Source organism: Megascapheus bottae, chromosome X, assembly GCF_031878675.1.
Source record: "Megascapheus bottae isolate mThoBot1 chromosome X, mThoBot2.hap1, whole genome shotgun sequence".
Classification (NCBI taxonomy): domain Eukaryota; kingdom Metazoa; phylum Chordata; class Mammalia; order Rodentia; family Geomyidae; genus Megascapheus; species Megascapheus bottae.
In genome coordinates this window covers 11,222,502-11,238,463 of record NC_143547.1, presented here as the reverse complement: position 1 = coordinate 11,238,463, position 15,962 = coordinate 11,222,502, and the positions used below count along the sequence as shown (strand labels likewise).

The following is a 15,962-nucleotide window of genomic DNA, read 5'->3' as shown; positions in this document are numbered from 1 at the left end:
GAATATGTGGCAGGTACCACTAAAGGTCAGTTGTTGATGATGGTGTTTACTGATTTGGCCAGAACTGAACTTCCAGCCTCTCTTTGTGAGTAGTTGCTCTTGCTTATCAGAATTCCAAACCGTATCACACCAGGAGTTTTTCCATTTCATTTTTGTAGAGATGACAGGATTTCTCTGAAACCCAGGAACCTTTAAAGGCCTTTGTCAAGACATTTATTGCCTTGCTACATGTTAAATACTTCATACGAAGGAAAACTTTGTAGGAGGGAAATAAAAAAAATTACTTTCATATGGACAGGACTATAAATGGGATTATTTTTTCTTGGGGGAAAACTTTATAAATGGAAACCTCTTAATACAGTCAAAGATTGAAGTGAAATACCTTTTCTCTTAGAAAAATGTCATGCCATGGTCTTCATTATTTGTTATATTTCTAAAGTGCTTTTCTTCCCAGGAAGCTCATTACAAACTGTCTCCTGACCGGATTACATTCAGCTCCTTTACCAGAGAAACCACCCTTGAAAGCCCAACAGAAACAGATCAGACATTCTGCAAACCAGGCTTGGAACTGTTTTACATGGATATCACATTTTATGAAGTGCCGAAACCATTGTTCATCATTAAAGATTCAAATTCTTTCATCCCCATAGTCAGAATATTCTCAATTTTGAGCTTGACTCAAAGTAGAGTAGATAAAATGTAGATTTCTTAGAAAGTGGTCTTCTAATGGAAATGCTGACAACCCATTAACAGCAGGAGGGCTAATGGCTGCCACTAAAAATATACTTAAAGATTACAGTAATAAAAACACATATTTGAAAGTGCCTGCTAGAAGTTCAAGGATTTTTTTTTTAATGTTGCTGTTAATAATAGGCTACCCAGTCCTCCTAGCATTTGACTTTGTCTCACAAATGGGTTTCATCTAAGGGAATGCTGTTGTACTGTGCAGGTTTTTTCTTCGGTTTGATTGGAGGGGGATTGGATGTCTTTTGGCAGAATTATCAGTGCCCTTAATGGAAGGTAAATAATTGGTGTATTTGTAGACATGTGGAATTTTAAATATGGAAAGGATCTTCATGATCAGCAAGTCATCTCTTATTCTATCTGCTAGAGGATACTCAAGACTCTAAAATACACCAGGCCAGAGCCCTGAAAAGGAAAATCAGTACCTGGGGGAATTAATGATATGCTTGAAGTCCTCATATTTTCTCACTTAAGTCATTATTACAGTATTTGCCCTTTGCCTGATCTTCCTGCCCACATTGCTTTTTTTTGCCAGCCATGGAGTTTGAACTCAGGGCTTGAGCATTGTCCTTGGGTTTTCCTCAAGCCTAGCGCTCTACCACTGGAGCCACAGCACCATTTCCAGCTTTTCTATATATGTGGTACCGAGGAATCGAACTTGGGTCTTCATGCATGCTAGGCAAGCATTCTACCACTAGGCCAAACTCCCAGCCCACCATTATAATGTTTAACAGTTAGCCAGGCTCTGATGACTTCTACCTGTAATCCTAGCTACTCAGGAGTATGAAATCTGAGGATTATTGGAAGCCAGCCCTGGGCAGGAAAGTCTAAGACACTTATTTCCAATTAACTACCAAAAAAGCCAGAAGTGGAGCTGTGGTTGAAATGGTAGAGTGTTAGCCTTGAGCCAAAATTGGCTTACTGCTTTGCTCAGAACTCTCCAGATATTTCTCTTCTCTTGCGAGAAGCCCTGTGTGAAACAGCCCCTGTAATTTCTCTAGTGTGATCTCCCCCGATGCTTCCCATTCTCCCTTTTTCCTTTCCTCTCATCATGATAGCCTCCCTCCTCTCCTCGACCATGCCTCTGTGATTCCCTGCAGATTAAAAAAAACAAAACCAAGTTACAACAGTTGCTGCCAAGATTCTCGGTGGCACAGCCCTCCACACTTTCTCTGATAATCTCCACCTAACTCTTCCTTTATTAAAGCTCCCCACCCAGCAGACCCTACTCCAGCTTCATAGCATGCTTGCTCTTCCTGACACATCCCTCAGTGTCTTCTTGAGGATGTCTTCTCTGTGCTTTTCACTCATGGACTCCCTTGCCAATTTCTTGTCTTTGCTCAAATAAGCATTTTTACAGTGAGAGGCCTTCCCTGAGTACCCCATTCACAGTTTGAGCTGCCTGCCTCTACCCCTCCTTGCTATCCTGCCTCATTTTTCTCACAGTTCCATCTAGTGTTCTGTATATTGTGCGATTCTTCCTCATACCATGATGACAGACATTAGTTTTCTTTTATCCTTCCTTACTAGTAGCTCGGACATTACTGTGTTGCCTGTTGACAGAGAGATACTCAGTTAAATCAGATAGCTGGGGAAAACAAGGTAAGAAGAATCCCAAGAACTAGCAATAAGTGTAATCGTAGGTACGGGCATCCTCGCTGCCTCAGCATCACACTTAATTCTTTTCCCAACCATGGTGGTGGATAGCATGGAAGTCTATGTTTGTGGGTGCCATGCTTGAGGGAGTGGATCTCCATCCTATCTGTCCTTTCTGTTGAGTTGCCACCGGAGTTTGCTATGTTAATAGATACCTTCTCTCCAATTTCTCTTTAGAAGCAGATGTTCCAAGAGAGGAGTAGCCGGATGCTACAGGCCTTATCCCCCAAGCAGAGCCCTGTGAGCAGCCCAACCAGGAGCCGGTCTCCTTCACGTTCCCCCTCCCCTACCTTCTCATGGCTCCCAATCAAAACTTCCCCTCCTTCCTCACCCAAAGCAGCCTCAGCCTCCATCAGTAGCATGAGTGAGGGAGATGAGGATGAGAAGTAAAGGAGGGAGGCTGGTAAGCAAGAGCCACACCACACAGGAAGGGGAGGAGGGATTTCCGAGGATGAATGAGTGGTGTTTGAAATACAAGCGTCACTGCAGCTGCAGCTCAGCAGGGAGACCCTGAGCTCTGATACAGGACGATGTCATTTGGAACCAGTCTTCCTCAATTCTCCACAAAGCCCACCCTGGGCTTAGCATGGAGGTTTCCAGCCAGACAACCTGCACCAACCTTCTTAGCATCATCTAGAGTCACTCCACTTTAACCTTGTTGAGGAAAGGAACTAGGAACTCTTGCACTCGCTGGAGTGACTTCTGCTTTGGTCTGTATACCCATCCTCCTCAAAGAAACCGCTGGAGGAAATTGGCTGTTCCTTCAACCTGCTACTTCCAGCTGTCTGAAGGCCCTGCACGTTGCCTCCTGCCTCGCAAGCTCTGCTAGCCTAAATTCACTTCCAGTCCATGTGACAAAGAAATCACATCAAACTAGTCAAGTTTAAAGACAAATTCCAGCCTTCTCAGTTCAGCCACTCAAACATGACTTTGCAATGGATCAACTCCTTCTAGTTGCAGGGCTGTGATTCAGCGACACAGCTTCCCTTTGGTCTAGAAACAACAGATGGTCTAATATGAACCTTAACATCTCATTCAAAGGAGAATTTTTTTTTTCCAAGATGAACTTCACCTAAAGCTAACATGCTCTTGGCTGTAACCTTCTCATCATTGGTGTGTCTTTGTTGCTTTCCAGAAATGACCTTCATTGGTAGGAACTGCAACAAGGAAAGACTACTTTGTCTTTAAAGAACAACAACAACAAAAAGAGGATTTTGCTTTGCTTTGACACCTAAGTGTGGCATACGATAAATGTCTGAAGCTTCTCCCTCAAGGATGCTATTATGGAATGGCTCTTTCCATTTCTGACCAATTTAGTTTCATAGATCTTGAGTAACACTTCAATGTACCAAACATAGTATAACGATAGGGGGTGCTACCTGCACGTATCTGTTCTATGTATGCTCCAAATATGCTACCCTAAGGTGAATACCAGATGCAATATGAATATATGGTGAAGACATTTTAATGTATACTTCTCTCCTGCTCTCCACCCTCATGTCCTGCTGAAACCCTTTATGTAAAGAACCATGTGGTTCTCTTGTGACTTGGACATTTTTATCAAAAGCTCATTCTAGATTTCTGCAGAAATGTTCTGTCCCAACCAGAAAAAAAAAATGACTGTTGTTCTCATGGCCCTCGACAACATTTTATTTTTGGGGGGAGAGAGATGAAGAGAGGCTCTGGACAGTTCTGCAAGGAACTAGAGACTTAGTTCTTTGAATGGTTTAGGCAGTAGTATGGTTTTGTTTGTTTGTTTCTGGCCTGAAGTTTGCTCATGTAATGAAGACTCTAAGTTTCCCACAGAAGTTGCTTGAAGTTACAGCTTATTTGGTGGTGTATATAGGGGACAAGCAGGCCCAGTGAAGGCTGAAACTCTTTGGTAGAAGGAGGTACCACCTAGTTACCCTGCTAAAGTCAGACAGAGCTTAGGGCCCGACAGAGCAGAGGCCTCAACCAGCAACTGGAGGCACAATCTACCACCTCTTGTAACAGAAGTATCCCTTTTCAGAGGCCTTGGGGACACGTTTTCTGGGGACACCCAATGAAAGATGGTGGCATGTTTTGTTTTTCCCCTTTGTGTTGAAGTCTACCTCCCTTCCCACCTGGAATTGAGTAGTATTTGTTGGAGAGAAAGAATACAGGATGAAGCTGACTTGGCATCACCTTGTTCTAGGTTCTTCCCCCAGAACTCTGGGAAGCATTCCTGCAGAACAGAGGGCTGGCAGCAGCGTGGTATGTGAGAAGGGAAGTTCTTTCATGAAGACTCTCCAGTGAGAGGCCAGGGCTCCATTCTTCCATCTTGCTTCCTTGTCCTCTTCTGTCCGCCCATGCACCCAGGACAGACTGCGCATGTATGCCTACCATTTCAGTTGACTGATACTTGTGACAGGGAAAGAAGAAGACCAGGTAGCCAAGGGAGGTGGTAGAGAAAAAAGAAGCTCCTGATGAGAGAATATGAAGTGAAAGAAAAAAAAAGTCTTCTTTAAGCCATTTTAAGACCTCATTTTATACATGAAAACCTCTTTGGGGGAGGTCTTTGAATGCTCTGACTCCATAGCCCAGTGCAGGTGGATCCATTTTACCCAAGTCCTGCTCTAGGGAAAATAGTATGGGGTTGATATATCTGACTGACTTTAAATTTCCAAGCCTTACACACCATACTGACAGGTGCCACATTACATGACTCAGATTGTGCCACCATAGCTGCCAATTATAGGAAATGACCAGCAATGGAAATGTTCAGGGATGAGTTAACCCATAAGCGGGTTCAAAAATCTCATCCTTCTAATCTCCACCTCTCCATCTTCACAAGGCCCTAATTCTATTGAGAAGGAATATAGAGGGGATTCTGTAATCCAACTTTTGATTATTCTTGCTTGTCTCTCACTCTCTCTGGGACTTTTCCCTACACACAGAAAGAGCTCTGGCCACTTTTATTTGTGCCACCCAGTCAACTGTCATGACCAAGAGTAAGTTAAGGCTACAACAAGAATACATACAGAGCCAGGGAACTGGTGGCTCACATCTGTAATGCTAGCTACAAGGGAGGCTAAGATCTGAAGATCTCAGTTCAAAGCTAGCCCTGATAGAAAAGTCCATGAGATTCTTATCTCCAATTAACCACCCAAAAACCGGAAGTGGACCTGCAGCTCAAAGTGGTAGAGGACTATCCTTGAAGTAAAGAGCTCAGGGACAGCACCCAAGTTCCTGACTTCAAGCCCTATGACGGACACCCCCCTCCCCAAAAAAGAATGCCTATAGTAAGCATGTCATAAATGAGTGAGATAATGGGCAATGACAAAGGCAGGGAAAGAGATTCTTTCTGTTCCATTAAGGTATAGAAGGGGCAGGCTGAACATGATGACTCAGGACTGTGAAGGGACAGACAAAAGGAAATGACAATGACGCGGAGTGGGAGTTTGAGGATAGGTGTTTTCCTCTCTTTTGCCAGGATTAACCTGGCCCCTAAAAGGTGAAAGAGGAGAGATTCCTGTCTAGTATCTCTAAAGGTAGCCGATACGCAGCAGGTAGGTCCTTGCCTCTGGACCTGCTTCTTCTAGAACCCCCACAGCCTCCTAGGGGGACTCTGAAACCAAACGGTGACCCCTTCCTGAAGCTCTACAACAGGCCTGGCCTTGTAATGCAGTCATCCTATGGAATGGCCCTTTTGTGGTAAGCAAGCTGCTGTGTGCCAGGACCTTCAAAAGGCAAAGGAAAGCCGACCCCCCAGGAAAAGTAAGACATGGATGAAGCCTGGCTTTCGGCCTGCTCTGCATGGAAGAGACACAGCCGTGGGATCTCAGTCTTGCTCTATGCCTTGCTCTATGCACACATGCTGTGAGCCCATCCTTGGGAGTGGGAAGGAAGGAAGAGCACAGACTTTTTTTCTCTCCATCCCCCAGGACTTCCTTTAGGACTCCAGTCATACATAAAGGAAGGTGAGACAGCATGAGTGGCCAGTCAAATCTAACAGAGATATACCTGCTTCTCAGGCATCCTCTCAGCACTAATCCTGATCAATCTCCACAAATGAGAGATAGCTCATGAGGCATTTTCAACTTCTCTTTAGACTCCTTCCTTTTATTTGTTATGTCACTGCAATGTGTCTGGGGACAAAGCCATAAGAAGAGCATCCATGCTTAAGACTGTTGTACATAAAAAAAAAAAAAAGGACGATGGTGACTTGTCTGGGTTAAAGCACGACCTTATGCCCAAGCATTTGTTCTGGTGCTGAATAATGCAAACTACTGGAATTAGCCCCTCTCCCTATCTGCATCCCTCCCTCTCCGTCCCTCTGGCATTCCCAATTCATTTATAAATAAAGGGATGCACAACTGCACTTTTGCTTGTGTTTCTTAAATGTGTTGCTGTGTGTTTCTATATAAGTAGAAACTATGGGCATTGTAGCAGCTTTCCCAGCTCACTGGTTGGCTCTAGACAGCTGTGGCTCCAGGAAGATCTGAATCTTCACATGGTTGAATGGGGTCATGCCTTGAAGTTGCCAAATGACTTACTTCTTAACTTAAAACATAAGTTTAGGGCCAGGAATGTAGACTAGTGGCAGAATGCTTGCCTAGCATGCAAAAAGGCCCTGGGTTCAATTCCTCAGTACCACATACACAGAAAAAGCCAGAAGTGGCGCTGTGGTTCAAGCGGCAAAGCACTAGCCTTGAGCAAAAAGTGTCCAAGGACAGTCAGTGCCCAGGCCCAGAGTTCAAGCCCCAGGACTTGCAAAAAAGCAAACAAGTTTAGGGAGATATTCACAGTTGGCTCACACTTGTAATCCTAGCTTCTCAAGAAGCCAAGATCTAGGCTGGGGATGTGACTTAGTGGTAGATCAAGCACTTGCATAGAATGCATGAAGCCCTGGGTTTGATTCTTCAGTACCACAGAAAAAGCCAGAAGTGGTTCTGTGACTCAAGTGGTAGAAAATTGCCTTGAGCACAGAGAGGCTCAAGAACAGAGCCCAATCCCTAAGTTCAAGTCCCAGGACTGGAAAACAAACAATATATATATTTTTTTAAATAAAAAAGAAGCCAAGATCTGGAAGATCCTAGTTTGAAGCCAACCTGGGTAGGAAAGACTGTGGAACTCTATCTCCAAAATGATCAGCAAAAAGGCAAGGCTGAGGATATGGCTCACGTGGCAGAGCACTAGCTGTGAGCAACAAAGTAAAGCAATCACAAAGTCCCAAGCTCAAGTCCTGGTACCAGAAAAAAAAGGGGTAGTTTAGGAACAGACCCACCATTTTGTTTATAAAGGTCTCCAGACTTACGAAAGCAACCTGGCTTGCTCCCCAAATTTCTCCCAGCTCTCATGTTGTCATGGAGTGACCAGGATAAAGGCGCTTACTCCTGTGTTCCCCTGGGGCCTCCACCACCAGCAGCATGAATGATCTCATTCCCACACTTGGAGCATCCCCATAAAGCCTCTTGGGTCCCATCCACCTTTTTTGTCACTCAATGGAATGCTCCTCAAATATTCCTAGGCTATGGGAAATAGCCATTCCAACTGCTTTTCCATCTTTGGGCCAAAGCCACCCCTATCGGCTAGAGACAAACAGATGGAGGTAGTGGTGCTAAATCAGGATGACAAATGTCAGCAGTAAGGGCAGATGTTATATTCTGAGCACTGTGTACCCCCCCCCCCCCGCCCCTACTGAACTTAGGAACTTCCATTAACTCCATCTGGAGAGGGTTAGTGCTTTGAAATGACTGCAGTGATAACACTAGCCTGAGCTCTAAAATACACAGAGCCAGGGCTGGAGTCAGTAAGGGAAGTTTTAAAATAGAATGCCTATTATTCATAGACTGTACTGAAGCTTTGCCACACAGATCAAACACATTTTTAGCAGGCTCTATTTAAAGCAAGAGCTATTGGTTTCCTCAACATCTATGGTACCTAAGATATGTGGAGGGAAAACAGTAAATTCTACAGTGTGATAAAACTCAGATTTAAGAACCTTGAGACTTGATTCTAAGTGGATTAAACTTTGTTATGAAACAATATTCCTGGAGAAAAGGTACACTATTATTTTTTTTTCCACTAACACACAGAGACATCTGTGTTGGAGTCCTCATTGGCTATTAGATTTTTTTTTCCTTTTTGCCAATCCTGGGGTTTGAACTCAGGGTCTAGGCACTGTGCTCTACCACTTGATCCACAACATCCCTTCTGGCTTTTTCTGTGTATGTGGTACCAAGGAATCAAACCCAGGGCTTCATGCATGCTAGGTAAGCACTCCACCACTAGGCCACACTCCTTGCCCCTGGCTATTAGGTTTGAATGTGTAGGAGACTGCTCCACGTATTCAGCAACATCTGTTAGGTAAGTCTCCCATAGAGATGCATTTCAGACAGAGCATGACACTTCATACACAGCAAAGCATAACCAGTGATCCAGTTCTCTAAACATCAAGTACCTGGACGTGATGGTATATGCCTATAATTTCAGCATTTAGAATGCTGAGGAAGGAGGACCACAAGTTCATATGTAGCTCAGTTGTCATTTTCAATCAAGTTCTCTTTTTCTTAACTTTATATACTTATTTTGTTGGGGTTGGAAAGGTGTTGTTGTTGTTGTTTTGGGGGCGGGGGTCGGTCATGTAGCTTGAACTCTGGGCCTGAGCACTATCCTTGAGCTCTTTAGCTCAAGGCTACCTCCCTGCTCCTGGAACCACAGTGCCACTTTGGGTTTTCTAGTGGTTAATTGGAGATAAGAGTCTCATGGTCTTTAGTGCGTGGGCTGGCTTTGAACAAAGATCCTCAAATCTCAGCCTCCTGAGTAGCCACCATGCCAGGCTTCCAGCCTGGTTTTATCTGTAAGCTTACTGTACTCTGAGCAAGAGTTCTGTTGAAGGGATTAGACACACCTACAATATTTGATAATGTACCCTCCCATTAAAAATTAATGAGAGGCTGGGAGTTTGGCCTAGTGGTTAAAGTGCTTGCCTAGCATACACGAAGACCCGGGTTCGATTCCTCGGTACCACATACATAGAAAAAAGCTGGAAGTGGTGCTGAGGCTCAAGTGGTAGAGCTCTAGCCTTGAGAAAGTCCAAGGACAGTGCTCAGGCCCTGAGCTCAAGCCCAGGACTGGCAAAAAAAAAATTAATGAGAATCAGGCCAGGTGCTGTTAACTCACACCTGTAAGCCTAGCTTACAGCCCAGGAGGCTGAGATCCGAGAATCATGGTTCAAAACCACAGTGAAGGAAAGATCATGAGACTCTTACCTCCAATATACTATCCAGAAAAAAGCTAGTACAGCTGTGGCTCAAGTGATAGAGTGCTAACCTTAAGCTCAGGATTCGCACTCGGGCCCTGAGTTCAAGCCCCAGGACTGGCACAAAAAAAAAATAATTGAGCCTATAGTTGAAACAGTATGGAATACTTTATTTTTTCCACAGGGTCACTTTTAACTTGATAACACTTGCAAATAACTTTACAATCTTCAAGTAACAAGTTATGCCCCATTAAACAGCTTGAGAAGATGACATGTCTCTCTCACTTGTTTAGTAGTAATTTTCCAATGGATGGATGTCGATGAGATGCCATTCACTACCCTGGTCACAAATCCACACTAACACAACCAAGTCACTGATCCCTTTCTTCTTGTCTGATAACCAGTGATGAACGAGAGCAAAGTGGAAAAGGTATGTCTTTTCCATTGCCAAAGCAAATTATGATGAATTGAGTAAGTTCTGACCAGGCTGTTTTATTATTTGATAGTCCTAGAGGTCAGAAGTCCAATATGGGATGCCTTGTGCTAAAGCAGTAAACAGGCACTGTTGTCAGGTAACAGCAGTACCTGTGTGAAGGCTCCGGGAAAGCATCTGTTGAACAGCTTTATCTTTCTATACATGTGTGCTGGTCCTGAAACTTGAACTCAAGGCCTAGGTGCTGTCCTGAAATTTGTTTGCTCAAGGCTAACATTCTACCACTTGAGCTATAGCTACACTTTTTGATGTGTGTATGTGCGCGTGCGCGCGGCGTGTTTTTTTTTTTTGTGTGTGTGTGTGTGTGTGTGTGTGTGTGTGTGTGTGTGTGTAGTTAATTGGCGCTCAGATTCTCATGGAGTTTCCTGTCCAGACTGGCTTTGAACTACAATCCTCCTGAGGAGCTAGGATCACAGGCATGAGCCACTGGTGCTGGACTTTAGATTCATCCAAATCAGCTGTGACTAGTAATAACTTGGCATTTCCTTGACTCATGGTTCTCTAGAATCTTCAAAGCCAGCAGTGACTGGCCAAGTCTTTCTCATGTGGCCTTATCCTGGCACACATCTTTTTGACTCCCTCACCCACATGCAAGTGGGCTCACACTGGGCCCATTCAGATAATCCAGAAAAAGGTCAAGCCACCATTGTCACAGCAACCTTAATTACTTCTTGTGATGTTCCCAGGTTGTGAGGATTAACAAGTGACTATCTTCTTGAGAAGTCATTCTTCTAGTGTGATCACCTTTGCAAGCACTCTACCACTAGGCCAAACTCTTGGCTAGCGTGATCACCTTTGCATGGGAGGTGGGGTGAGAGCAGGGCAGGGAGGGGGAGGCATGGTCTATGTAGCCTAGTCTAGCCTCAAATGAATGTGTGATCCTCCTGTATCTCAGCTCCCAAGAGCTGGGATGCCAGTGATAGTATGCTTTCATATACCCAACAAATCTTTGAATCTTTTCTAGGTCAAGGGACAATAGTATTCGTGCTCTCTCAGATAGAGATATTTTCTTCCTTATAATTATTTCCACTTACATTTAAATGACTAGTTAACAGCTAAAGGATGACCCAAGTATTTCCCAACCCACTCACAAGAGAAGCATGGAACAGATAACAATTGGAGATGTCCCACCTAATTATTTATTTATTTGCCAGTCCTGGGGCTTGAGCTCAGGGCCTGGGCACTGTCCTTAGGTTTTCTCAAGGCTAGTGCTCTACCCATTGAACCACAGCACCACTTCCAGATTTTTGTGTGCATGTGGCAGTGAGGAATCAAACCCAGGGTTTCATGCATGCTAAGCAAGCACTCTACTACTAGGCCATACTCCTGGCCCGATGTCTCATCTAAATAAGCATACTAGCTGGCATATGATGAGAGGAAATATGGAATCCTCAACTCCTGAACACAGGTCAGTAGCAAAAGAAGTTGAAGAGCATTCTTCCCCCCACCCCTATCCATGTCCTTCCATTCATACATGGTGCTACCAAGAATGTAACTGAAAAGGTAGTGAATGAAAATCTTTGATCACTGGACACATTCCCACCGAAACAAGCCTAAGGGTCCAATTTCCTGCCTATTCTCCTTTTGGTGTTTCTCTTTTGGATGCTGACTGCAGATGACTTAAACTGTAAACAATTTAAGCAGCCATCAAGTATCAAACTGATAACTTCTTTTCCTGCTGTGGCCCTAGATTCAGTTTAACTTAAGGCCTGCCATCTAGTTCCATTGAAAGGGTTCAATAAACATTTGGGTGGCCCAACAGATGCTGAGGACATGAAATTTAATCTCTGTCCTTGCCCTCACCTAACTGTATAGTTTGGCCATCAAAATTTCTGAGTCTACTAAATAGAAATTTTTGTTTATCTTTGGGCCAGGAGTGTGGCCTAGTGGTAGAGTGCTTGCCTAACATGCATGCAGACCCTGGTTCGATTCCTCAGTACCACATACACAGAATAAGCCAGAAGTGTTGCAATGGCGCAAGTGGTAGAGAGCTAGCTTTGAGAAAGCTCAAGGACAGTGTCGAGATCCTGAGTTCAAGCCCCATGACTGGCAAAAAAAATAATCTTTCATTGTTCAAAGGGGTTTCAATTCAGCTAATCCGTTTATAAGTACAATGCATCTTGACCAATGTTACCCTTCTGTGATCATCCTTTCCCATGTCTCTCAACTTCACTTCTTACCTCAATTTACATGCTTTCATTCCAAACAATTTTACAGTCACCTAACTTTCTAATTTTATTTATCTCTTTGGAGTGCACCACTCTAACTTTCCAGAAAGCAAAGATTTCCAACTCTTCTGTATTATAAAGGGAAACAGAAAAATCAAATTTAATAAAGATTGTTTGATTTGAAACTACTCTGAATATGCTGAAGAGAGGAAATGGATAATTTCATCTCATATCCAAACCCATGGACAGCAGCCAGGCTGCAGGTAAGCTATCACCATTATTGTTGACTGCCTTTACTTTGAGGACTTGACTCATGGGCCCAGGGCATCTCAGGGAATAGCTTAAACTGTTTTACGGTTGAGACAGTTTTTCTAGATCTCACCCTCAATTCCTCCCAGAGTGCCTGACAGCTCACTAGTCTGAATAATAATGCATTTATTTCCCCCTTATAACCTATTTCTCCATTAGCACTTGTAGCCCTAGAAGAAGAGAATTTTTTTTCCCATGGGAAAATCCATTGCAATTACTATAGTTAAGGTAACAGTAATTATCTCTAACTTTAGAAATAATTACACAATTATATGAAGCTGTTAGAAGGATCTGTCAAAAGCTTCTGCCTCCATCACTGTTATTGAAATTATTAATATGTGTTTATTTTGTTTGAGAACTGGCAAATTCTGTTTGGACAGAAATGCCAATGAGAACTGGTAGCCTAACTTAAGAGTTTCACACACAGAAAGAAAGAGCAGGGCTGTGTAGTTGCCCTAATCTGAACTGACAAGGCCTTTTTGCCCTCGAAAATCTTTCCCTATCACATGTTAAATGGAACATCAGGAAAGTTGACAGCATCCTAGTCCTGCTTATCTCCTGATAAGATTACTGTTGCCAGCATTCTAGCTATTTTTTTTCTTTTCCTCCCTCCCTCCCTCCCTCCTCCCTCCCTCCCTCCCTCCCTCCCTCCCTCCTTCCTTCCTTCCTTCTTTCCTTCCTTCCTTCCTTCCATCCTTCCTTGTGCTAGTCCTGGGGATTTAATTTATAGCCTACATGCTGTCCCTAAGCTTTTTTTGTTCAAAGTTAGCTTTCCACCACTTGAACAACAGCTCCATTTCCGGCATTTTAGTGATAATTGGAGCTAAGAGTCTCATGGACTTTCCTGCTTTGGCTAGATTTGAACAGTGATCATCAAATCTCAGCCTCTTGAATAGCTAGGATTATAGGTATAAGCCACCAGCGCCCAGCTGTTATAGTTTTTTTTAATTTAAATTGTATTGTAAGATGATGTATAGAGGGGTTAAAGTTGCAAGGCAATGAGTACATTTATTTTTGAACAATGTCAACCTCCCCTTGTCTTCTGCCAGTTTTCTCCCTCTCCTCACTCCCAAGTTGTAGAGTTCATTTCAAACATAATGTCCAGTGAGTATTACTGCTGAGTTAGTTCACCCTGTGTCCCACCATTTTTGTGATTTCCTTTTTCCTCCCCAAATCAGATGAACTTATATACAAAGAATACAGAAATTTAAAAAAAACTGGCAAAAGAGAAGAAACTTAAGAAAAAAAAACTGCAAAGAGTACAATAAAACGAATCTCTCCATTTCTTGGAATTCATTCAGATGAACATCATTTTTTATGATCCTATGTACATGATTATTGAGCCCTTGCAATTCTCTCCTTAGAATATCTGTTATAGTTCTTATATTCAGTTCTAAACTTGAACTTTATCAATGATTTCTAATTCTGTCATATGTCAGGAGATCTTAAGGAATTAAATACCTGCTAGAACCGGTCTGGTGCATTCCAAGGATGGGCCTCTGACATAAGGACATAGAACCAGACTGATACCCTCTTATAGTAATCCTTTAACTCAGGGAACAAAGTGAACCTAATTGTAGCTGAATTCAAAAGGTCAATGATCAATACTTGTACAGCAGGGATGAAAACTGACTGGCCATGTGGCCACAACAGAAAACAACAACAACAACAAAATCTTCATATTGTTATTTTACCCAAAGGCAGAGTATTATGTGAAAAGCATCATCCATGAGTAGAAGAGAAAGGATTTAAGACCAACATTTGAAAATGACAGTTGCCACCAAACACCTAATCAACTGAGCACTAAAAACAGTTGATTGATGTTCATTTAAAAAAAAATTAACAAATGAGAAAGCAAGATGGCAGAATCGTGACAAAGATTAACCAAACAGGGAAACAGAGTCTTTAGCATGGTACTCCACTTCAAGAGAACGCACCGAACAAGCTAGAAATAATCAGAGTTTGACACCAACCAAGAGGATTCAAGAGGGGAAACACAGAGAAACCAAAGAAGGCACTCAGTGCGGCTGCGCGGCAGCCTCTGGCCAGGGAGCCATCTCATGATATTGTTGTTTCCTTTCCTTTCCTTTTTCTATTCCTCTCCTCCCTCCCTTTTCCAGCTCGCTACAACCTCACCAGCAGACAGCAACCACATACCTGGGATCCGGAAGCTGAATTTCGCAACTGGAAAAGGCAGCCACAGCAACACACAAGGAAGGCCATTTTCTGAGACAAAACCATTGCACAAGGTAACTTCAAAAGTCCTCCCTTCTCCAAATCCGTGGATCCGGAACGCCAGGAGTGGACACAGTGGCGGTGGAGGGGAGGTCTTAACCCCAGAACAGTCTTGGAAAGCCCCTTCAGGCTGGCCACTTAACACCGGGAGCAGTCCTGGGCCTCTCGCCCCAGGAGCAGGATCTCCAACACCTGTGAGCGAACCCAGCTGGGCCTCTAAAAGCCAGTGGTGAGTGAGTACATGCGTTCCCACGCCGCCAATGTTCCACCTGGGGTCTGCACCCAATCTAGTTCACATGCATCCAAGAGAGGGATGCCACCAGCTACACACAGCACTGGGAATCTGTGCTCCAGAAGGCCCAAAAGCTTGCTGTTGCGTTTCCAGGCTGGATGTCCACCTGACAAGAGGCACACAGAACTCCTAGAAGACAGGATCCAAGAAGAAATATTCCTAGACTTCAAAAACAAAGAATCAGGGCCAGGAGTGGCCTAGGGTTGAGTGCATACCTAGCATGCTTGAAGCTCTGGGTTCGATTTATCACTATCACATACACAGAAAAAAAAAGCCCCAAATGGTCTTGTGGCTCAAGTGATAGAGCACTGGCCTTGAGAATGCCCAAGGATAGTGTCCAGGTCCTGACTTCAAGCCCAAGACTGGCAAAACAACAACAAAAACAAACCAAAAAGTCCTCCCCCAAAACAAGGAATCAATTTTAAATGCAGCAAAATTAAAGGGGGAACTTTATTACAGTGGAAAGGCAGTTAGAATCACTCCACATCTCTCCACAGAAACTCTGGTCACAAGGAGAGCCTGGAGTGTTATAATTCAAGCTTTGAACGACAATTGCTATCCTCAACTGTTGTACCCAGTGAAACTAATATTCACAATTGACAGCGAAACTAAAACCTTTCACCACAAATACTAAAGGAATTCATAAACCCTAAACCAGCACTGTAAAGGATACTAAAGGGAAGGATACAAAAGGAAGGCGTACTACCTGAAGAAGACAACCAAAGTCAAGGAAATACAGCATTGAATAAACAATCTCTACAAGACTAGTTGGTAAACACAAGAATAGGAAAAAAGAAAGTTATAGGAAAACAAATGGCAGGAAATAATGACATATTTCTC

General features: G+C 43.4%; 1 protein-coding gene across 1 annotated transcript in view; it reads left to right on the top strand.

Moving 5' to 3' along the window:
• Pcyt1b (phosphate cytidylyltransferase 1B, choline) overlaps positions 1-6,722 on the top strand; it is a 78,401-nt gene extending 71,679 nt beyond the window's left edge. The window contains exon 8 of the mRNA XM_090326078.1: positions 2,578-6,722. Within this exon, the coding sequence (XP_090182204.1) occupies positions 2,578-2,790 (213 nt within the window). The 3' untranslated portion in view covers positions 2,791-6,722. The remainder of the gene's footprint in view (positions 1-2,577) is intronic.
• The last annotated feature ends 9,240 nt before the right edge of the window (positions 6,723-15,962 follow it).